General features: G+C 36.6%; 3 protein-coding genes across 5 annotated transcripts; 1 reads left to right on the top strand and 2 right to left on the bottom strand.

Annotated features, from left to right (window-relative positions):
- The first annotated feature begins 8,541 nt into the window (after positions 1 to 8,541).
- Positions 8,542 to 9,784, top strand: LOC125205626 (glutathione S-transferase F9-like). Of its 2 annotated transcripts, none has more exons than XM_048104673.2 (3): positions 8,542 to 8,810; positions 8,882 to 8,930; positions 9,145 to 9,784. In XM_048104673.2, exons 1-3 carry the CDS (start codon positions 8,667 to 8,669, stop codon positions 9,597 to 9,599), a joined length of 648 nt encoding a protein of 215 aa, XP_047960630.1. In that variant the 5' UTR covers positions 8,542 to 8,666; the 3' UTR covers positions 9,600 to 9,784. The 2 variants fall into 2 exon arrangements, with proteins under 2 accessions (XP_047960630.1, XP_047960631.1); XM_048104674.2 differs by having other exon boundaries at positions 8,622 to 8,810; positions 9,135 to 9,784.
- On the bottom strand, positions 9,432 to 13,351 carry LOC125205624 (phospholipase D delta-like). Its single transcript, XM_048104671.2, has 10 exons — positions 12,926 to 13,351; positions 12,203 to 12,787; positions 11,790 to 12,101; positions 11,412 to 11,690; positions 11,277 to 11,345; positions 11,052 to 11,199; positions 10,826 to 10,974; positions 10,581 to 10,754; positions 10,293 to 10,505; positions 9,432 to 10,177 (listed from the first exon to the last, which is right to left on the bottom strand). The coding sequence occupies exons 1-10, from the start codon at positions 13,253 to 13,255 to the stop codon at positions 9,884 to 9,886; spliced, it is 2,553 nt and encodes an 850-aa protein (XP_047960628.2). The 5' UTR covers positions 13,256 to 13,351; the 3' UTR covers positions 9,432 to 9,883.
- Positions 13,352 to 13,538: 187 nt separating this feature from the next.
- Positions 13,539 to 18,833, bottom strand: LOC125205625 (Major facilitator superfamily protein). 2 transcript variants are annotated; one of them, XM_048104672.2, is made up of 14 exons: positions 18,594 to 18,833; positions 16,348 to 16,459; positions 15,551 to 15,663; positions 15,345 to 15,467; positions 15,038 to 15,228; positions 14,885 to 14,960; positions 14,706 to 14,792; positions 14,549 to 14,629; positions 14,439 to 14,471; positions 14,307 to 14,360; positions 14,195 to 14,236; positions 14,035 to 14,113; positions 13,883 to 13,953; positions 13,539 to 13,798 (listed from the first exon to the last, which is right to left on the bottom strand). In XM_048104672.2, exons 1-14 carry the CDS (start codon positions 18,756 to 18,758, stop codon positions 13,703 to 13,705), a joined length of 1,323 nt encoding a protein of 440 aa, XP_047960629.1. In that variant the 5' UTR covers positions 18,759 to 18,833; the 3' UTR covers positions 13,539 to 13,702. The 2 variants fall into 2 exon arrangements, with proteins under 2 accessions (XP_047960629.1, XP_088916890.1); XM_089060764.1 differs by having other exon boundaries at positions 16,391 to 16,459.
- Positions 18,834 to 22,544: the final 3,711 nt, after the last annotated feature.

Below are 22,544 nucleotides of genomic sequence, written 5' to 3'. Positions count from 1 at the left end.
ATTTTAAAACTAATCTTATTGATGTTTTATCAATAATTTTACATAAAAATTTAATAATGCATATAATAAAATTATCAAATGAACATTATAATTATAATTATAATTATAATTACTCTTAATTAATCTATTACTACTACTTATTTGAACTCTTCTCAGTGGTAGGCCCAAGCCCATTTCATACAAACGTAAAAATTAGATCTTCTTCTCCATTGATTCTTTCCACAGGCGGCAAGTCGGCGACCCCTCACTTTTCATCTCCATCTCTCTCGTCTAATCTTTCACTGTTATTCTCTATCCTTTTCATTTCCCGCAAAGGATGAAGATTTACGGCGGAGATCCGTGGGGTCGAAGGTGGAGTTGCCCGGATCTCGGAGGTCCATCAATGGAGTTTCCGGCAGCTCTCGGCGGACGACGGTGGGGTCGGTCGACCCCACTCGACCCCACCTGGGTCCGTCATTGATCCAAAGCAATTTTATAGTTGGAGGACAATTTTATCCATTCATAAAAATAGAATATTTTACTGGGTATGATATTTTCTCTATCTATCTTTAGTATTAGGTTTGAGATTTATTTTATAATTTGAGTGCCTGAAATGATATTTAATTTTTCCACTTCACTTTTGTAATTATTTTATATCAAATCCTCTTTTACTATCTTTCTCTTAAATTTTTAGAAAGTACAAAATTAAAAATAATAAAATACTAGTATGATATTATTAAATATATTAATTATAAAAATTAAAATTATAAATTTAATTATGAAAATGACTTGTAGTTAAATTTAAAATTTTGAATACTGTTCAATAATTTTTTGAGTGAACTGCATAAAAGGGCCATAACTTTTCGGCTTGTTGCACCGGAGACCCCTAAAAAAAAAGTCTCACCACAGGGATCTAACAAAACATACAATCACAAACCACGTATTTTCGGACGATAACACCCTTAGGCCCTTAAAGGGCATTCTCGTCTAATTGCTCCAGCATGCTCTGACGCAGCCTCTGTAACATGCACTGTGGCTGACACCTACTAATGATATGACCCAAAATATCATGTCTTCTCTTTCTCTTTCCTCCAATTCACTTGGATTGTTATTTTATACTTAAACATTAAAAGACTTCTCTTTCTCTTCCCTCTAATTCACTTTCACTCTTTTCTCTCTCTCATTTCACTCCACTACATCACTCCATTTTCAAGGTTTTCACTCTTCATTCAATTTCTACCTCTTTCAAGTGGAGAGTAAGGCGGTTATGGAGAACTCTACTACTAGTGCTTCGCTGCCCCCACCCGACTCTTCTCTTCCTCTTTCTATGGAGAGTAAAGCGACTATGAGGAATTATGTTGCGAGTGCTTCGCTGCTCCCATCCAACTCGACTCTTGATAGAATTTCCGAGGCTGCTGACACCATCAATCATGATATGTTTGCCCGAGATTACTTCGATCTGCTGGCTAAGGCATCTCTAACAATGCTGAAAAACGGAAATTTCCAGTGGAAAACACCTCCAATCATACTCCAAAACGCATCCCAAATCGTCCTTTTTTGCGTTTTTGGAACAGTGTTACGGCAACAACATTTCACTTTTTGAAGTTCCTGGAAATTGCAATTGGCCCCCTTATCCTTTGTATTTTCGAATGTAAGTAGTGATTTTGGAGAGTTGTAGATGGTTGAAGAAGTTGTGGAGGAAATTTGAGATGCAGACCAGAGAACGAAAAATCAGAGAAGGGGAGAGAAGGGGAAGAAGAAGATACGGCGGGCTGGGAGAGAAAGAGTAAATTAGGTTTAAAATATATTTAATGACATGGGCTAAATATTTAATGGTATGGGCTAATTAAACTATATAAAAATTAATGGTATAGGCTCATTAATTATTATATTTATAAATGTAATGATGCATAGTTTTATCAAATAATTAGTTCAAAAAGTTAGTTGATATTTAGTTTATTTTATATAAATTATTAGTATTAATTATTCATTTTGTGTGATTTGTGATATAATTTATTAAATAATTTATTGAGTATTAGTTATTTTATAGTTGCAGGTACTCATCATAGAAAAGTGGGAACAAAATCTTCTGTGACTTGACAAATCACTTATAGATAATGTAGTACTGACAGAGTAGTGTACAGGGTTATTTAGGTTTGGGGGATAATGAGACTAAATTGCCCTTCAACCCATTTGGGCATTTTCATCAGAAAATTGGTAAAAAACACAAGGTTTGTGATTATGTATTTTGTTAGATACATGTGATGAGATTTTTTGGGGTCTCCGGTGCAACAAGCCAAAAAGTTAGGGCCCTTTTATGTAGTTCACTCTAATTTTTTTAATATAAACTATCAATTTAATTATCAAAATGACTCTTTCAATTTATTTGTACTTTTTTCGATGATTTAATTATCAATCGAACATTGCACGACTTCTCATATTTGTATAAATTTATTTTTGAATCATTCTTTTTCTTTATTGGATATTTTTTACATTCTTTATTATTTTTATACTATAAATTATTTATAATTAAGGTCTAGTATATAGTACTATATTTTATTTTTAACAATCTTGTTTAGTTAAAAGTTATTTAAATAATTAAATTTATGATTTTTAATATTAAAAAATCAAATCATAATAAAAATTAAATTTAGCAACAAAATACTTTGATAATTAATATATTCAATAATATCATACTATTATTATTATTATTATTATTATTATTATTATTATTATATATATATTTTTTTTTACTTTCTAAAAGTTTAAGAAAAAGAAAGCAAAAGAGGATTTGGCATAAAGTATAGTGAAGAATATCATTTCAGAGGGGTCATCTTCTATTGCTTATAGCATCATAATCCAAAATCAAGACTAAATCTCCACCCTTGGATTTTAAAATGAGTGGATGAGATTATCACACCCCAACTCTTATGACTTATTGATGCACTATTTATTAGCACTAAAAATACTTGCAAGTATATATGGTAGATCTAGTATAGCTAAAGGTCAGTACCGTGATATCGAACACGGGGAATATAATTGCAACTGGCTATCATGTACTAAGCGTCAAATACTATTTAGAGTAACATAGATTTGAGTTTGAAACATATAAAAATAGAGATAACGTAAAACAATAAAAGCAAGAAGATAGAGAATTAGGCGAATAGAGGAATTTCAAGGATAATGATTTCACTAACTCTTTAGTTATTTTAATTAGTTCTACGTTCATCCGACTCAAGTTTTACCACAATCTCTCCCTATCATGCATCAATACTCATGTCACAATTATTGTATGAACATATAAGATAAACCAATCAAAGCTATCACCGATCAAAGATTGACAATAATCAAGGTAGCGACCAATTAGTCGAACAAAGGTTCAAGAAAAATCAAGTGGAAACGAGTTCTGAACATTAAACATAAAAAGAACTACATAAAAGTCAATTACTATCAAAACTCAAAATTCTATTGTTTAGCAATCCATAGACAGATGAACTAAAACAATAATTAAAGTACGAGACATGAAATAAACAAACAAAATCCAAGGATGAATCTTGAAGTCTCCATGATCCTCTTGCCTTACTTCAATCTCCAAGAATGGTGATGGAATGATGGATGAAAGAATTAGGGTTGGAGCATGGAGGGGGAGCCATGAAGGCTCCCCTTTTGGGGGCTATGGAATGGTTGAATTCTATGAATGAGGTTATGGGTATATATAGGCTTGAGAAGGATTTAAATTTGGTAGTAAGTTTCCTCCAAGCATTAGGAAAGATGTAATTTTCGTTCCCCATAGTAGAAGGAAAAGATTTTGCTTCACAAGGTAATATATGCTTTCCTTCTTTGAATTTCCGCCTAGACTGCAGCTGGCAGCTTTGCGTGACTTTGGTAGAACGGCCATAACTCTCTCCACATAACTCCGATTGAGGTGATCTTGGTACCAACTTGAAGCTCTTTTCAAGACGAAGAGAATGGTGTGTATAACTACCTGATCGGATATCAGGATCTCTGGAAAATTGAGTTTGTAGATAGCTGTCGTGTGCCGCATTTTTTGTGGTGGGCCGCCGCACCTTGGCCGGCGGTTGCCGCGCGTAGTCCAGAAGCTTCTGACTCTTTGTGGCGGTCGCCGCGCATTTCCCGGCGGTCGCCGGGCGTGTCTTTGTCTCCGCTAAGCACCGGCGGTCGCCGGACACCACCTGAAGCTCTCCCGATTTCCTACTTCGTGTTTTAACTCCCTTTTTAGGCTCAAATATGCACATTTCTCACAAAACATGTCAAAATAGATAAAATATGCAAATAATGGACATGTAATGCAACTTTGACATTAAAACCGAACCACAAAATGGCCTTAAAATAGTGCAAAATACGAGCTATCACTTATGCACTTACTAAAAATAAATTCAAAAATTTAAAATAAAGAACCCACATGCCGAGTAAATAAACACACATATTATATAATTTTTAAAAAAAAACAACATTTATCAATTTCATATTTCAAACCATTCTAAACTGCAGTGGGACCCTCTCACCACTCTATATACTGTACATTTATCTATATGCAAAAATGATGAGGAGGAGAAGGTTGCCAAAATGCGTCAGCCGCCGACCCTGATAACATGTGGAGTTCCTATGACTCACGTCAACGAATAATTTCACTGATATCTTATTCCTGAAAAATATTAGTGGTTTATATGAGCCACAACTCAGTGCATATAAACCTTACCTTTAATTCCACAACCCAACAATCAAACATATTATTTAACCAATATATAAAATAATAATAAAAAAATATTAAATTGATTCCATATAAATATGCATATGCCACTCTGTTCAGTTTATTATTCTGTGACAGTTCAAGCCTTGTATCTGCCCGGAATTTCCAATATACCACTATGATTTGACCCGAAGGTCCCATTATGATTTGACCCGTAGATCCCACTGTGAATTGACCCGTATGTCCCAATATGATTTGACCCGAAGGTCCCAATATGATTGACCCGAAGGTCCCAATATGTCCACTGTGATTTCAAATCCAGGACAAGACTATCACAGATCATCTTTAACCAAATGATTCATGTAATTCCAATACCATATGCAAAACATATCTATTGCACCAATCACATATTCGTATCATATTCCATTAAATAATACCAATATAATAGATAAACATATACATTGCACAAATCACATATCCACCCCATTTACACCATCAATATCAAATAACACAACTATATCAAATTCATATCATATAATCCAAATATTCACTTCAAATCAAAACATAACAATTAATCATATAAAGCATGTAAAATTAAAAGTGTGATTTATACACACCTGTTTAAGACAAGAATCAAACCAAACTCCTAATTCCGTCTCTTTATTCACCACCATATGTCCAAGCTCCAACTATGAATTTATTCCTAGAATTTGATATTCCCTTCTGTCCGTTGCCTTTCTTTTTCTTTTCTCATTCCTCTTTCCTAAGCTAAAATCGCCTAAACTCTCAACTCTTTCTCTTCGTATAATCACTTGAGTTTATCTCTCGCCTTCTGTAATATTACAATGCATCTCCTCTATTTTTACCAACTAAGACGTCGGTCTAACCCACTTAAATATATCATGCTAAAGTAATAAACGTGTGGCTAAGCTGCACTTACGAAATATATATATATATATATATAGCAAACATTTAGATATATTCATGAATTGGGTATTTCGATCAATACAAGATATTTAAACAATTAAAATTATGACAAGTGTTATAACATGCATGTTGACATCTCGTTAGAATCCTTATAAAATTACCTTTAATTTGATATATTTTTTGTCCAAAAAATAATTTAAATTGAAAGCTAATTACCTTTAGGATAATTTTAATAAGAGGGGATTGATATTCATACACTTTAATTTTATTTAATAATTATTTAAATTTTAAATAATACACTTGCCATTATATCATCTACTAGATCTCATAATCTAATGTTTAAAAATTAGTCTTAATTTTGGAGCTAATTAGTTAGTAATTGATCATCTCCCTCTTTTCAGACACTCGAATAAGAAAATATCAAACTCAATACTGAGAAAGAGAAAGAAAATACTTTAATAGTGAAAGTGCCTCCGAGGTGATTATAGCAAAATTCTAGGATCATGGGTAATATTTTTAAAGTCAAGATACTGCTGATGAAATGAATTCATAGTTCAGAAACCATTTGTATAATTTACTCTATTTTTATATTCATCATTCCATTAAAAATTAATTAGTATATACTTTTTCATATTTCCATTTTTCTTTTGTCCCCTAAAATTAGTTACCATATGCTAAAAACAGAAAAAGTTACTCCCAATTTATATTTATATAGAATTTATATTTTATCTTTATCTATTATATTTTATTAACATTATCTCTTTCTTTCTCCCACTTTAACTCTCTAGCTTTATCCATTTTATATAATCCTTCTGTTCCATAGTAATAGAATCATTTTATTATTTTGGTACGTTCTATAGTAATAGAGTCATTTCCTTTTTTAGTAAAAGTCAACACATTTTTCCACACCTACTTTACTTTCTCTTACTTTATTATCTCTTCATCTCCCTACCTTTTTCATTTTCCACTTTACTCTCCCTTTACTTAACTCACCTAACACAATTTTTCTTAATCTGCGTGCCGAAAAGAAACGCCTCTATTACTATGAAACAGAGGGAGTATATCTCTTTCATATTTTACAATTTTATATTAAGGGCATCCAAAGTGGGACGCCCTAAGCGACGCCCTATGCACCGCCACGTTAGCATTGCATTTTATCCTCCTCCCATTTCACCTGCAGTGGGGCGGATTATAGCCCGCCCTAAGCGATGCCCTAAACATTTTATCTATTATTTGAATATTTAAATACTTCAAAATTTGGAAAAACAATTTCATTTCATTAAAATTCAAACATCACAATACGAAATAAAAAAAAAACTATAATTTCTCAACGGCGGCGGTTGCGGTTCCAAACTTCTTCAATCATATCGGTCATGAGCTGAGTATGGTCTTGTTGGTTGCGTTTTGAGGCCTATCGCTGTAGAACCGCACCGAAGCCCATCGGTAATCCTCGAGTGACAGGCGAGGTCGCCGTGCAGGAGCTAGATCCAGCTTCATCATCCACCCAATCGGTGACATGTCCACTTTCTTGTTCGACTATCATGTTATGCATGATGATGCACGCATACATGACGTCGACGATGACTTCCTTGTACCAGAAACGTGTCGGACCTTTCACGATTGCCCACCGCGATTGGAGCACCCTAAAAGCCCGGTCCACATCCTTCCGCGTGGACTCCTGCTTTGCCGCAAACAAGACTCTCCTCTCACCAATTGGACAACTGATCATCTTTAAAAACACAGACCACCTTGGGTATATGCCATCGGCCAAGTAGTACCTCATATGATGTGATCGGCGAATAGGGTGGACGAGTTGAGGACGTTGATGTCGTTGTTCGACCCGGCTACACCAAAGTAGGCATGCCAGATCCAGAGGCGGTGGTCAGCGACGGCTTCTAGGATCATCGTCGGGTGGCTGCCCTTGTAGCCGCTAGTAAATTGGCCTCTCCATGTCGTCGGGAAGTTCTACCACTGCCAGTGCATACAGTCGATGCTCCCTAGCATCCCAGGGAAGCCGTGCACCGTCTCGTGCATCCGCATCAGGCTCTGGCAATCATCAGCAGTCGAGCGTCGCAAATATGTGTCGCTAAAAGCCTCCACAACTAACTTACAAAATTTCTTGAGACATTCGCGGCCAGTTGTATCCCCGACGTGAAGGTACTCGTCGAACATATCCGCTGTTGTGTCGTAGGCCAACTGGCGGATCGCAACCGTGCACTTCTGCAACGGCGTAAGTCCGGGTTTGCCGATCCCGTCTTCCCGATACTGGAAGTACTCATCACGTCCCTCCAACGTGTGCACAATGCGGAGAAAAAGATCTCGGCTCATTCTAAAAGGTCGGTGAAAAACATTCGGGCCCCACCTTGGATTCTCGGCAAAATAATATGTGAACAGACATTCGTGCGCTACGTCATACTCGCGGGGGACATGCGTCCGACGTCGTATCGGGCGAGGGACCCGCGCCACCGCCGCCGCCGCCTGCTCCCGCTGCATTTGTGCCAAGCATTACGCCTTGGTTTCATTAACGGCATCGAACAAGACTCGAGTCAAGGCCCATCTGCAGCCATCTGATGTACTCAAATCGTAGTCGTCGGGATTAATTTTTGAGACGATGAGAGAGAATAATTGAAGAGAAATTGGAGAGATGTGAAATTGAAGTGTGTGAAATGGTAGAGAATTATAGTGTTTAAATAAGAAAAAAATTTCGAAAAAATTCAAAAAAAAAAAAACGCGTGAGGATTGTGCGACCCATCGTCCACAGTGGTGGAAGATGCGACTGACGATGGGGTATCCTCCGCGCATCGTCCGCAGACGATGTATCGCGCGTGGACGTCGTATCGTCCGCACCATCGCGGATGCCCTAAAATCCATATTATCCACCGATGAGATCAAATGCATTTTGAATTTGGCTGTCGATTAAGAGGGAAATTTGTTTTTTTGCTCTGTCTGAAGTGTGGCGGTGAACACTCGAGTGAAACCTCTATAAAATCCCATCGACTCTCTCCATTGTTTTCACCACAAAGAGAGCAATAAAAAGAAAGGGGTAAAAATGGTGGTGAAGGTGTACGGACCAGACTACGCTTCTCCGAAGAGAGTAATCCTTTGTTTGATCGAGAAAGAGATCGATTACGAGACTGTCGATGTTGACGTCTTCAAAGGGGAGCACTTGTCTCCTCAGTATCTCAAGCTGCAGGTTTCTCCCTCTTCTGTAATTAGATGGAATTTTGGAGAACTTAATTTTTTTTTTAATTTTAAATCTTGCAGCCTTTTGGAGTTCTTCCTGTTATTGAGGATGGAGACTACATATTATATGGTAAGTAATACTCATTTTCCACTCATTTTGATGTTATTCTAATTTTAGAAACTAGAATTTATTTTGAGGGGATTTTGAAATTAGAAATTAATTTAATCTAAAGTCTTGACCTTGAGTAGAATGGGGGTGGTCATGATTCATACTTATTGATCATGTGTAGTTCTTGGCTAAATTGAATTAATTTAAAGTTCAATGATACCAAAGTTGTGTGCAGAATCAAGGGCTATCATCAGGTACTATGCTGAGAAATATAGGTCTCAAGGTAGTGAGCTATTAGGTAAAACAATAGAAGAAAGAGGCCTAATAGAGCAGTGGCTAGATGTCGAGGCGCACAACTTCCAGCCACCGCTGTACGACCTTGTAGTTCAACTCTTGTTTAACCCGAAAACTGGTGTTGCATCTGATCCAAAACGCATCCAAGAAGACGAGGAGAAACTTGCAAAGACTTTGGATGTGTATGAAGAGAGGCTGTCGGTGAGCAAATACTTGGCGAGCGACACCTTTAGCCTGGCGGACCTCAGCCACATCCCCATCAGTAACTACTTGGTGACCACTCTCAAAAAAGACTACTTGATTCGGGACAGGAAGAATGTGAGCAGATGGTGGGATGATATTAGTAGCAGGCCATCTTGGAAGAAGGTGCTTGAGCTCCATCCACCGGTACTCTAGTTCTTCTGTTATAAAATGTGTCGCATCCTATCTTATACATAAACGGCGCTAGCAGTGAAGCCGGGGATGGGAAGGTAGTCTGAAATAAGTGAGATGTATTTGTGTCTTTTGTTTTGATTTGATGGAACTAGTGTGTGTTGTTGTTGTGATGAATAAACATCCTTTTTAGGACCTTTTTGCTTTTAGTTTCTGTTTCTTCAGATCATCTTGGAAAAAAACTTGATATTGCTAACTTTACAAAATTAGAGAGAAATAAACAAAAATGTAAGAAGATGGTAGCTAGGCTAGGTAGTCAAAGCATCAGGCAGATTAGTTGGAGCCCCTAATACCTTACCACCAACGTCGGGAAAGGATTCGAATCCCGGCAGAGAATTGACCTTCCCATCAGCATCGATCTCCACTGGATATTTGAGGAGATGTCCTTGCAACGCCGTGAACTTGTCAGCTGTGAATCTCTTCCAGTTTTCTTGTGCAGCGGCGTTAACATAGTTGACACACTCCAACTCGTTGGGATCCTTGAAGCAAGGATGGATCTGCCCCAAATGCTCCGCCCACAGTGACATTCTGTACCCATACACCTACCCATTTGCTTGTGCTTAGTACATACATACACAGACATAGACATAATGTAGTGGAGGATGTGGAGAGAGAGAGAGAGAGAGAGAGAGAGAGAGAGAGAGAGGTGCGTGAGACCTGCCCGCGTGGATGGTACTGTTTCTTGGCCCAGGTGTGATGGGGTTGGTACGCTCCCATGGCGATCTCTGTGTCTCTGGAACCGGCCATAGAGCGTTGGTTGATGTTGGCTGAGCCGATTATAACATATTCATCGTCCACTATCATTCCCTTGGCATGCACGTATATCATAAACCGACCTGATCTTACCTTCCCCGTGCTCGTGCTTGCTTCCTGCACCCAACATTTCTGTTAATTTCAATCCTATCATTCCACATCTATGGCAAGAAGAATTTCAGAGGTTACTACATTATGATGTGACGAGGCAGTGGAATGGCTACTCCCATTCGATGATTTCTTCTGATACTCTTCGCGGTTACCCAGACAATAGAAATTGAGATAGTCGGTTGGATGCGCATTCTCGAGATTAGCTGACTTGATTTCTTTAGCGATTAGTTCATACATCATTTGCATCGTCTGCGCCTACACCATCAAATTTCGTGACATTTATTACTATTTTTCGTGGATGAAGGAAACGAATGGATAAAATCTACCTGCCAGTAAAGGATTTCTTGAACAGCAGAAGAACTAGGCACACCCTCTGGCCACATTGGAATAACAACATAAACTCTGAACTTCTCCTTGGCCCTTATTTTGCTTACTATTTTCAATACCAGTTCCATTGGGATTAGATTGTCAGCCCCTTCCATAAATAAAAATATATTAGTAATATACATAAATTCATTCACTTTTATGTTCCTATTTTTGTGTTATACCTACCTGCATGTCTGTAGTCAGGCCAAGCATAAGATGAGCCAAGGAAATATTGATTCTCAATGTAAATGAAGTGTTGTGCAGATCTGATTACTTGGATATAAGCCATTTGAATGCTTTTATCTATCACCACATTTTTAGCACAAACCAGATTCTGAAGAATCAAACTCCCATCATTCAGACATTAATCTGACTGAAAACAACAAAACTTGTTCAAGATTCAGAATTTACTTGCTTTTCTGCTGCATGCACACTCTTCGGAAATCCCTTGAGTGATCCCGAATCTATGGACCGGAAAATCTGTTCAAATCAGAAACAATTTAATTCGGCAAATCAAAAAAGAAGAGATTGAAGTTGAGTAGCTACCTGAACATGCCAGTTATCAGGATCGTTCTCCTCGTAAACCCACAACAAAGGATGATCGTTTGGGACATTCGTGGAAGGACTATTGATCCACGAGATTTTTTCGATCTTGATCAAAGCATCGTGCCAATGTGAAAATCCCGTGAGCTTCTGACCGATCTCGTTCCATTTAGTGGCTTTCTTCCATCGCTGCTCAAAATTGGTGAGAATGTCGTAAGCAGCGGGACCTTCTATCTTGCAGTGTAGATCGTGCCACGGCTGTCTTGGACCCTTTGTTCCTTGCTATCAAATATGTAAACACAAATGCAGGCTACTGGTGAGACTGCTGCAGCTATAGGTTGAGACAGAATGTCAAAAGAGAGAGAGAGAGAGGGAGCTAACACCAAATGTGGGATTATGATAGTCGCCTTGGAACACGGTTTTGAGATCACGATAGAGTCGGTGCTCAGGTGTGTCATAGCGGCCGTCGCAGAGGTCCAGACCCCCGATGAATGTAGTGATTTTCCGGTTGTTTCCGTGGTGTTGAGTGTCCACAATCACACATTTCTGATGGTGAGTGTAAAGTGTTCCCACAACCTGTTGTTTGAAAATGCTAAGCTTATTGCTTCCGTAACGAGGAGCGAGCACGCAGGTGACAGACGAGTGCTTAAAAAACTTGCGAGTTTCTTCGTCATGAGTTTCCATTACTCCTGTCTACATCAGAAACAAGACAGTTAGGGGCAGTTTGATAGGGAAGATAGCAGTTTAGATCAGATATCTCAAAGATAAAAAGAGCAGGATTGATGAATACATACGGTATTGATGAAGAACTTGCTATGGGAAGTCTTATCATCCCAAACCAAGAGCAACACCCTCACCCCTTCCTGTGATTTATACTTGAGGAGCTCCCCTAGTGTGAGTTCGCCGCCGCGGGGGATCGGCCGCAACGCCTCCCTCACGAGCCTCACCTTGTGGTATATCGACCACCCCACAATGTACACAATGTGGTGCGCCTCCATGATGGCGTGGCATATGTCCTCCCAGCACTTTTCGTGCTCGAACTGCCGCCCACCCTCCACCTCGATCTCCGGGAGCATCCCGTCCGGCACGTGCGCATCCTGATACAGCGTCACCTTCCCCCCGTGCCGCAGCGGGAAGTAGCTCTCCCGCAGCCCGTTATCCTCCGTCACGCCGTGCTGGTACTCGGGGTTCGAGCTGCACGGCGTGAACGTGATCTGCAGCCGCACGGCCGTCTCCGGCTTGTACGGCCGGCCCTGCGGCCCGATAAGTGGGATCCACTCGTCGATGGTCTCTCCCGACGCAATACGCCTCGCCTCCACCTTCGATACCCCGATCCTGTCCGCGCCGAACATGTCGTTGTCCTTCACCTCGAACTCGATCTGCATGAAATTACTTCCTTCTTTTTTTTTTTAGAAATGTGCCACTCACCCCTTAACAGACCTTATCAATGCGGGACAAGAAGGGGTTTCGATACATTTTCTGTTTTGATCAAGAATTGGGAAAAGGGAATTAATTACCTGTGAGACAGGGTGTGCCAGAGGGATCTTGAAATGCTCGTTCCAGACAGGGTTCTGCGAGTTGGAGATGACACGGGTGCGAGCGACGCGGGCGCCAGCAAGGCAAACGGTGACGTAGGGGTCGCTGGTGATGATCTTGCTGTGCTGTATGATGCGACGACGGTGGCGGTGGGTGGTCAGGGGCTTCTGGACGGACTTGAACGCGGTGAGGAAGCGGCGAACGCGCTCCACCACGAGGTCCATGTTAGGAAGGCACCGCGCTTCGATGATCTTCAAGTCAAGGTCGCCATGAAGGTAGATTGTCTCGTTTCCAGGGGTTTCTTCCCCCATTTTCTCTGACTGCGCCGTGGCGGAGAATGGTGGTGGTTCTGTCGTGTTTCCGCCCCCACCGACCGGAATTTTCTACGCAGGAGAAGCTGGTCGTTTTTTGTTTGGTGTCTGGTCTGCCTTTATATTTGGATACGTGTGTGGTCTTGTTTATACACAAATTAATTTAGCTTTTTTGTCTAATCATCGTTGGTTTACCTATGTAAGGTGTTATAAAATCAGAATATATTTTCATTGGTTAAAATTCTCTATGCATATGAATCTTTAAAGAAAGATGAATAAAAAGGATCACAAAAAAATAAATTTTCCCATATGATGTTTGATAACATATACATTCATGAGAACTATTTTCATACATTTCTATTTTCTATATTTCCTTCAACATGCCTAGATTCTGATCACTATAAACATGATAGTACTAATGAATACCAAGACACAATCGCGTGCGGCTCAAACTAAAGGGTCCGCGGTGCTGGAGCTGCAAATATCGCTCTTGGAAGGTGTCGGGGGCGGCCTTATCGTTGTGCTATACACGAACGCAATCATCTACCAAAAACACAGAAATTAAACTATAAGTATTATGACCTTAGTGATGTACATTATCAAATATTTTTGAGGAGAGTTGCTTACAGAAACTAAGCCGGCGCACATAATGCTGAATCCCGGGAAGTGGAAAGGCGCGTTGTCTGATAAAAACAGAGCTAATGCCGACAAGAAAAATATGTTAGATTCAGAATTATTTGTCATTTTTGTGTATTCAGCAATAGTTTCTGTGTGGTTACCTGTTAGAGGGCTGAAAGCAAGAGGCGAGACGATGTTGGCGAAGGAGCCGATCCCTGTTATGCAGCCTTGGACCTTCCCCTGACATAGATCAAGACACCAACACATATTAGTATTTTGTTACACACCTAAAATAAGATCAAAATAGTCCTTGGCAGTCACCTGTTCGTTCGGTCCAGTTTGTTTGGAAGCGATACTACGTAGCTGTAACGAAACTACAACTGTAAGAACTTTCACAAAACAAGAAAGTTCATAACCAAATCAAGAAACTTACACATGGAAGAGCAAAGCTAGTCAGAAGTGACAACGTTGCTGCAGCGTAAGGTACCTGCATAATTCCACACACGCAGGTTATCGCACTGCCAAACAATGTAATAAAGGAGAAACGAGCAGGTGAAGAACGTACCCAAGGTGCCCACGCGACACTGTAGAGTACAATCTGTATAACGGATGTATAACATAGTTAGACAAGTATGAGTAACGTGTAACTCTTCAATATCAGTTTATTATTCTTACATGAGCGCAGGCGAAAAACAGTCCAACCGAGAGCATCTTTTCTTCTCCCATGAGTGGAGTTAGTGCAGGCATGATGATGAGCTGAAATATATTCAAATGTAAGTGATCAATCTATACTAGTATTGAATAGTGATAATAATATAGGAAATATTGTTACCTGTGATACTACTCCTGCGATTCCGGCTATAATCATAAGATCGGCGAATTGATCTTTATTGAAGTGGAACTGAGCCTTCAAAAAGTACTGCATGAATATAGGAATGATCTCACATTATTCTTTGATATATCTAAGAAATTGCTAAGTGGAAAGGTGTGAAGATTTGCTTTGCAACTTACTGTCAATGAAGAAAAGAGGCCAACATCTGCAACTGTGATGAAGAATGCAACTGCAGCTGCTTTGGAAAATGTTGGGCTGCAAATATTCAAACAAAGATAAGAATATTTAGAAAAGAAAAGAAAACAGTCTTAGCCAATTGGAAATGTTGGTACCTAGTCTTCAGCAAGGAAATGGATTCATTGAGAGATGGAAGAGTCTTGAAAAGGTTCCATTTTTTGGAGGGAGATTTCTCGAGAAGGCATTCGGTTTCCGAGCTCTTGCAAGAAGCGACGTTGCTGGCGATGGACTCCTTAAGAAAGACTCTCATGTACACCAATGCGACGATGGACATCGCAGCAGCCACCTATGCATGAAAAGAGTCTAGTTTTTCAGTGTATGGTTCGCATGCTATTGTACGAGAACGTGAGTTGAATTAACGCACTAAAAGGTCAAAAAAATAAGAAGGGAAGGAGATGTTACTTGGAAAACAGCTGAAGTGGAGAGAAATCGAGAGGATAAGTTTCCAAGGACGAAGGAGGAAGAAGCAAAGCCGGACATGATGCCGAAAACTGCAGCCCGTCTGCTCTCTGAAACGTTATCGGCCTGCAACGACAGCATTGAATGTAAATGAATTTGAAAGTAGGAGAGATTGTGATGAAGAGAAGGAAGGAGGTTTGATATATTACCACATAAGCAAGAGCAAGAAAATGGACACTGCCTTCAGTAGCCATTGAAAACAGAGTTTTCAGCGCATAATAAGCATAGAAGTAATATCTTGTCCTGCCATACGCCAGAATCACTGTCCACATATGTCACATTTGTTAACATATAGCTTCATTTTTTTATCGATAAATAAATAGAAATTTAAAGGCCGGGTTAAAAAAAATGGAAGTTATTCGAAAAGATGATGGGCTTAATATTTGAAATCATTTGGTATGTGTTTGAACCTTATGTTACTGGACTTGCTGGTTATGGGTTTTGATTTAATTAATTAACTAGGCCCATTAAGTAGTTACAAGTGACAATCAGATGAAAATTGTAAGGAAAAAGTAAAATAAAAATAAAAAGGTTGTGATGCAGATGCAACACCATAAACACTAGACTTCCTAGTACAAAAGATGAATGGGTTGAAAAGCTTTAAGCACTATTGCAATTTTCTTTACTTTTTTTGCTTTGTTGGGTGCTTTATTCCTTCTTCTTTTCTTAATTAAACTTTTATATACTTCTATCATGTGTAAATTCCTAGTTTTAACTTTCTCTTCTTTACAGTTAATATTCCTTCAAAAGAAAACCGACACTTAGACTTGTACTTTAATGTTTTTATTGCTCTCTTGTCTAATTAATTCACTATCAATCCATTCCCAATCTCACACAAACTAACTACTCTACTACCATTAAATAGCAGCAACTTCAGTTGAATATTTTGAAAAAGAAAATACTAGTATGATGGAGAAATTTAGTAGTAATTGAGAAGATGGCTTACAAAGAGGAAAAATGGAGAGAGTAATGGGGAGTGTGAGCATCACTTTTCTTCCATAAATGTCGGAGAGATTCCCAACCAAAGGCATTGTCATGAGTGATCCCAGTCCAGTTACCTGCACCACTTACATTACATATCATTATTATTTCAATTCAATAAAGTATCTAATATACTAGTATTAAAAAAAAATATCTACTTCTACTAAGCACATGGAGTAATTTACCTGGAATTTTAGTGCTATATATGCACACAAATACATAATCTTCCATTTCAACAATCATATAATAGTGGAATTAGGGCATATCTCTATGCATGCTGCCATGCAAGTGGATTACAACAAAATAGTGTGTTGGTGACTTGTTCTATCTTTTCATTTCATTTATCCCATTATCTACTCCACTACCTACCTTTCCCACTATGGAGAAATTAACGGTTTTTGTTGAGTTGAGTTAGAAAGTGTTTATGAAATTTTAATATATAAGCTGTTTTTTTTTAATTCTTAAGTTCAAGGATAAAATTTCAACATATTTGAGAAGAGCAAATAAAAACTTTTTTCCTCATAGTAAACTAAAAAAATCAATATGGCTCGTTGATAATTGTGTGATTTACAAATGTTGAAGTTTATAATATATATAGCTTCTATTAAAACAATTTTCTGCATCCAATCCTGTCTATAGATTTAAAAATGATGAATAATACTTTCTCTGTCCCTCATTAATGGGCACTAATGAGATAAAGAAAGGTGAAAGCTTTCTAACTTAAAAATAAAATAAAAATAATAGTACTAACAAGATATGATGTAGTAATTGAAGTGTTGCATGTGGGGGGCTTTTGCTTTATACCATGTTACTTGAGATTAGGGGAGAGAAGATGAATTAGAGAGATAGAGCTCTTAATCTAGGACAGAATTTGAGTGGACATTAAGTAATAAATCTGGGTTTCCACCTTTTGTGTCTTGCAATCCAAGGTATGTGTGTAAATTTTTTATTAGTTTCTCACTCCAAAATCCACTACTAATTGTTAGCAAATGTAAACCATTTCATGAAGCAAAGTTGAATGAAAAGAAAACGTACACCCACGAATTTTTTATATCGTTTTACATAACTACTTGTAATGTAATTACTCTAAATCTTATACTCCAACAAAATTTGTCCAATTTAAATATTAATTGTGCCATATCAATGCATATAATTTGTACCAATAAAATAATACTATTTTCATACATCTTGCTAGCCATTTAGTTACCACAAAAAGGACTCGTAGCCTAAAAGTTTCAAAAGGGCACTATGTTAAAGATTAAAATCCCAAACCTCCAAGCAACGTTTCTTTCAACTAACTCCTTTGTTGTTGGAGTGTAATTTCAGACTTAATAAATGTATACACTTTTTCTACACAAGAACTTTATAAAGTTCATTAAATATGAAAACTGAAAACAATAAGAGGAAACAATATGGTATACTTTTTCCGAGGAATCAAGATTTCTATATTTATTTTAACCAAAAAAAAAATCCTAATTTTATTATTATATTTTTAATAAATATGAAAATAAATCTTCATTTCCATCTTGACTCATGTCAGTAAACTCATGTATCTAAATAGTACTGTACTCCACTAGTATGAGAAAGTGGCAATTTAATATTTACACTCTAACCATTTTCTGTACCATTATCATTAACTGATTTAACTAATTGTTGATAAAGGGTAATATAATATTGTTACGAAGCTTCTTTGTTTTCCCAAACTTCTACTAATGAAAGAACACAAAAGGAAATTATTATCGTCCACGTTTATTTTCCGGCTAACGAAGACATGTGTTAAAAAGGTAAAAAGAATCTAAATTAAAATTAATATCTTACTAACTATATTATCTTTCACTTCCAAAGGTTGTTTATTTTATATTTCGAATCTTATGCTATACTTATACTCGTATACATTATTATTCGCTACTAATTATATATTAATAATAGTGAAACATAAGATGTAATGAAAACATACTCAAATAACCTTTTTCATTCAATATGAAAACGTTGCTTCAACTTAAAAAGAATGTCTAGTTGGGTTAGCATTTGTGGAAAAGGACAGCTTAGCTTTATTAAAATCCGGATCAAATTCAGTGATTTACTTTTATATAAAATTAGTAATTCAAGAAATTCACATACGTACGGTTGATTTTGTTTAGTTTGAACAAATAATTATACGAATGCATTCGTCAAAAAAATTAATAATATTATAATATCGAAGATACGTACCACTTGGTGAGCTCCGGTGAGATATATGGCCAAGGAGCATTCGTCTTCTCCGGGGCAAAGCGCGGCCATGGTGACGTCTGTGATGGCCGGAGCCACCATGAAGTTTGCGAAGCAGTGGAGGAACACCGTCATGAAGAGGTGGCTCAGCCCAAATACCTTCTCCATTGTGTGTGTGTGTGAGAGAGAGAGAGGAGGGAGAAAATGAAGTGAAGAAGTTATGAGCTCTCTATATTTTAAGCTTGCAAAGGTGTGTATATATATATGCATAGTGTGCATAAGCAGCCCTTTATTACATTGCTTCATAAAGATGCTAATGTCTTGTAGTAGTAATTAATTTGTGCATGCATTAGCCCCGGAGAAAAATTAATGGAAACGCTAATGGTGCGAAATAGATAAAAGGGGGATTGAAGAATAAATGTTATTCCACTTACCAACATAAATTTAATAAAATACACTTCCTTTGTCCCATTAAAATAAGTCTTAGTCCATAAAAATAGTACATATTCATTTATGGAAACTTTTCTACAAACTATACTTATAATGTAGGCCCACCATCAAGTAATATTATTTCAATTACTTTTTCATCTTTTCTTTTACTCTATTAATTATATGTTAAAACTTGTACAAAATTTCAAAAGTGTCTATTTTTAGAAGACAGAAAGAGTAGTTAACTATTTTAAGTTTTGAGAAGAAAATATCTTTTAATCTATTTTTCTTATTTTCTCTTGAATCTTATTATCTCATGAGAAGGTGTTGCTAAGCCGCCTCCGGATGCCACGACCTTTATATTGCCCCCGCAGCCACTGATTATTGGCAGGCTCCGCAGTTGCCGCCGCCTACTGCCACCATTGCCTAGTGCCAAGGGTTTAAATGCGTATCATGCTTACTAAACTTGCATAACTTGGTATGCTTGATTTAAATTCATACCATTTAAGTTTGGTAAGCATATAGTATGAAGTCATCGAGTTCATACCCGACTTACGAAATCTATGTGTCTAGTCTTGGCACTACGCACATATATTTATTAAGTCAGGTATGAATTGACCAGACTTATCGAAGTTGCTCGTGCAATGTCAAAATGGTGGCACACATGACTAGTAAGTGGGTCGCGCTTGTATGAATTCGATCAATTCATGCCAAGTTTACCGCACTTGGACCATCAATGCTAGACTGACCTATAGTACAAGAAATGAATGAAGAATAAAATAGAATTATATTCCTAAAATCTACTATCTCTCTTTCGGTTACACTCACAACTTTCATTTTCTCAAACTCTCTCTATCAATCTCTCGGTTCTCTCCGCCTTTCTAGTTTCTTCCCTATTTCATGTTTTATTTATATCAAAATGTCAAAATGTTAATTTCTTTAAATTTGTCAAGGTTCAAACTTTGATTTCGGATGAAGATGTTAAACACAAGGACTTTGCAAATTTGGATTGTCAAATATTGAAAGATTTTTATTTATTTTTAATAAAAAAAATCGTACTTCCAGTATCCACGAAAATAATTGTGTTTTCTTTTTTATTTTGATCTGTCTATCAAAATTAGTCGCGAGCATTTTATATTAAGGTTCTCTATCTAATAAGAGAATCTCATTTCCAATAAATAATATTTCTACTATTTTCTACTATAATTTTGAGGTAAATTGATGTCGTCCACTTCTAAAACTATATTTCATGGACACAGGAGTATTCATTACTTGTTACTATAGTATTTAACATATCAAATCAAATTGAGTAAAATTTGGAAATTTAATTACAATTATGGTAAAATTAAAGGATGCAATGGTATGGGGGTCAAAAAGGTGGGTGTGGATATGCTTTACTTGGGAGTGAGTGTTGTAATTGTGGGTACATAAGTCAAAGAGTAACTAAAGTGCGACGTGGAAATGATGCGTAGCTTGTAAGTTGAATCAAAACATCTAAATTATCAAGTAAACTATGTGTCAAGCCAAAGGTGTGCAATAATTTATCACGCTTTGATGCGTACAAGTCTGAACTAATTAAATACACAACAATATTGGTGATGTAATTGCGATATGCTGATTAGTACTTACACAATTTTGGATGTACACCGTTTATTACATGTTATTGCATAATTATAATTGAAGTCTCTACATAATTAATTCTAGATTTCTCAAAACAACAATGCTTATTTTGATGATCTAGTACAATTACTTTTTAGGATGAACTATAAAAAAGTATGTGGTGACTGACCGAGATTCGCATATTTGATTATTTGTGATAATTTGTGAACATTAATGTACTAATAGGTGACACTATTTTAGTACATCTAAATTACTTATTTTAATGTCCTCTTTCTTGCATTTATGGTTTTTCTTTCTTCTCCGATATTAGTCTCGTATCTTTCTCTTGAAATCATAAAAGCACAAGTAACTTGATTTATGCAAATTTATATTTCATTTCTTAAATTATTTTAGAAATATTATTGAAATGATCTTCGATTGGCTACCTCATGGGAATTCAATTTTTTATTTTGAAAATATCGACAAAAAATAGATATTATTTCCTCCTTTCCAGCCTAAGTAATTCTATTTCACATGTGTTTTGGAAAAATAGATCTTATAGTTAAATTATATATATAGGTGGGTAACATAGAGTAAAATTTATTAGATACATTTCTTTTTACTTTTTCTTTTTCCTTTCCTTTTTTCTTTTATGATTTTAGAACCAAATTAATACTGTACTACCAAACATATATTTATGCAGATAGTTCATGTGGCATTAAAAAAACAGACCACGGTCCCATCTCCCAAGAGTGAGAATAGAAAAAGACAAGGCTACAACTAAGGACTCAAATCTATGGAGTACTTATTTCACAAGTACTTTGTGATGTTCATATAAAAGCTTAGTCATTATTGTACTCCATCTGTTCCACATTACTTGATTCACTTCTTTTTTACACGTGTTCTGGAAAAAAAAACTTCCTCCGTCCATAAAAACTAAAGTAAGTTGTAAATGACATGAATTTTAATGCATAATTGATAAAAAGTAAGAGAGATGGGAAGAAAAGGTAGTCAAGCTGTGGAAGTAATGTTAATGGATTGTAGGGTCTATATAATTAATAGTATTAATTGTTTAAAAGTTTGTATACTTAGAAATTGGTTTAGTTTTGGTGGATGGTTCAAAATGGTAAAACTAGTCTATTTTTTATGGATGAAGATAGTACTACTTCCGTCCCAGATAATTCATCCCAGTTACTTTTTCGCAATTATCTACGTTATTCTTTCTCTTATTTTACTTTCTCTTAACTTTACCTATTTACTATTATTTTTGCAAAACGAGTATGAAAAAGGAATTGGGACGAATTATCTGGGACGAAGAGAATAATAAATAGTTAAGATGGAGAGAGGATAAAGCAAGAGAGAAAAGACAAACAAGACTATAATTCTCGTATTTATAACTAATATTTACACATGAATATTATACTGCCTTAACAGAGAGAGGCTTGACACATGCACTATGCAATTGGATAGTTGTTTAAATATTTTACTTTTCTTTTATTGTTTTTAATTTGCTTCACTTTTTTTTCTTAATTATGTTATTGGTTTATCATTATTTTTGTTTCTATATCCTTCCATATCGTAACACGCATAAATTAATTTTTTATATACTGTACTTAAATAAATGTTTAGTAATTTTGTAGCATAAATTTAAAATATAAATATATTGTATAGTTTTTTTTATAGTTTTTAATATAATTGAAGTAATTATAAATGTTACTATTATTATTAACATTATGTGAAAAAAAATAATTACGTGTGGTTGAGATCACTAATGGAAGTAAATTTATACTCCTCCCGTCCCACAAGATCAGTACGCACTCTTTTCTTTTTAGTCCGTTCCACAAAAGTATATAAAGAATACTTTATAATTTTAGAAACTATTTCTCTTTATTGAGGTGAGAATGTGAGACTCATTCTCCGCCAACA

Source organism: Salvia hispanica, chromosome 6, assembly GCF_029641045.1.
Source record: "Salvia hispanica isolate PSC_SH4W2 chromosome 6, Shi_PSC_v1, whole genome shotgun sequence".
In the NCBI taxonomy this organism is placed as follows: domain Eukaryota; kingdom Viridiplantae; phylum Streptophyta; class Magnoliopsida; order Lamiales; family Lamiaceae; genus Salvia; species Salvia hispanica.
Note: the sequence above shows the minus strand (reverse complement) of the source record. Positions and strands in the feature narration are given on the sequence as shown.

Excerpts from the sequence above, each read along its gene's own strand:
- LOC125205626 (XM_048104673.2), top strand. The coding sequence starts at position 8,667 with ATGGTGGTGAAGGTGTACGGACCAGACTACGCTTCTCCGAAGAGAGTA. Across the intron at positions 8,811-8,881 it reads CTCAGTATCTCAAGCTGCAG|CCTTTTGGAGTTCTTCCTGT; the intron begins GTTTCTCCCTCT and ends TAAATCTTGCAG. Across the intron at positions 8,931-9,144 it reads TGGAGACTACATATTATATG|AATCAAGGGCTATCATCAGG; the intron begins GTAAGTAATACT and ends AGTTGTGTGCAG.
- LOC125205624 (XM_048104671.2), bottom strand. The coding sequence starts at position 13,255 with ATGGGGGAAGAAACCCCTGGAAACGAGACAATCTACCTTCATGGCGAC. Across the intron at positions 10,975-11,051 it reads GCCTGACTACAGACATGCAG|GGGCTGACAATCTAATCCCA; the intron begins GTAGGTATAACA and ends TATTTATGGAAG. Across the intron at positions 10,506-10,580 it reads CTGCCTCGTCACATCATAAT|GAAGCAAGCACGAGCACGGG; the intron begins GTAGTAACCTCT and ends TGTTGGGTGCAG.
- LOC125205625 (XM_048104672.2), bottom strand. The coding sequence starts at position 18,758 with ATGGAGAAGGTATTTGGGCTGAGCCACCTCTTCATGACGGTGTTCCTC. Across the intron at positions 16,460-18,593 it reads TCACCGGAGCTCACCAAGTG|GTAACTGGACTGGGATCACT; the intron begins GTACGTATCTTC and ends TAAGTGGTGCAG. Across the intron at positions 15,229-15,344 it reads CCACTTCAGCTGTTTTCCAA|GTGGCTGCTGCGATGTCCAT; the intron begins GTAACATCTCCT and ends TTTCATGCATAG.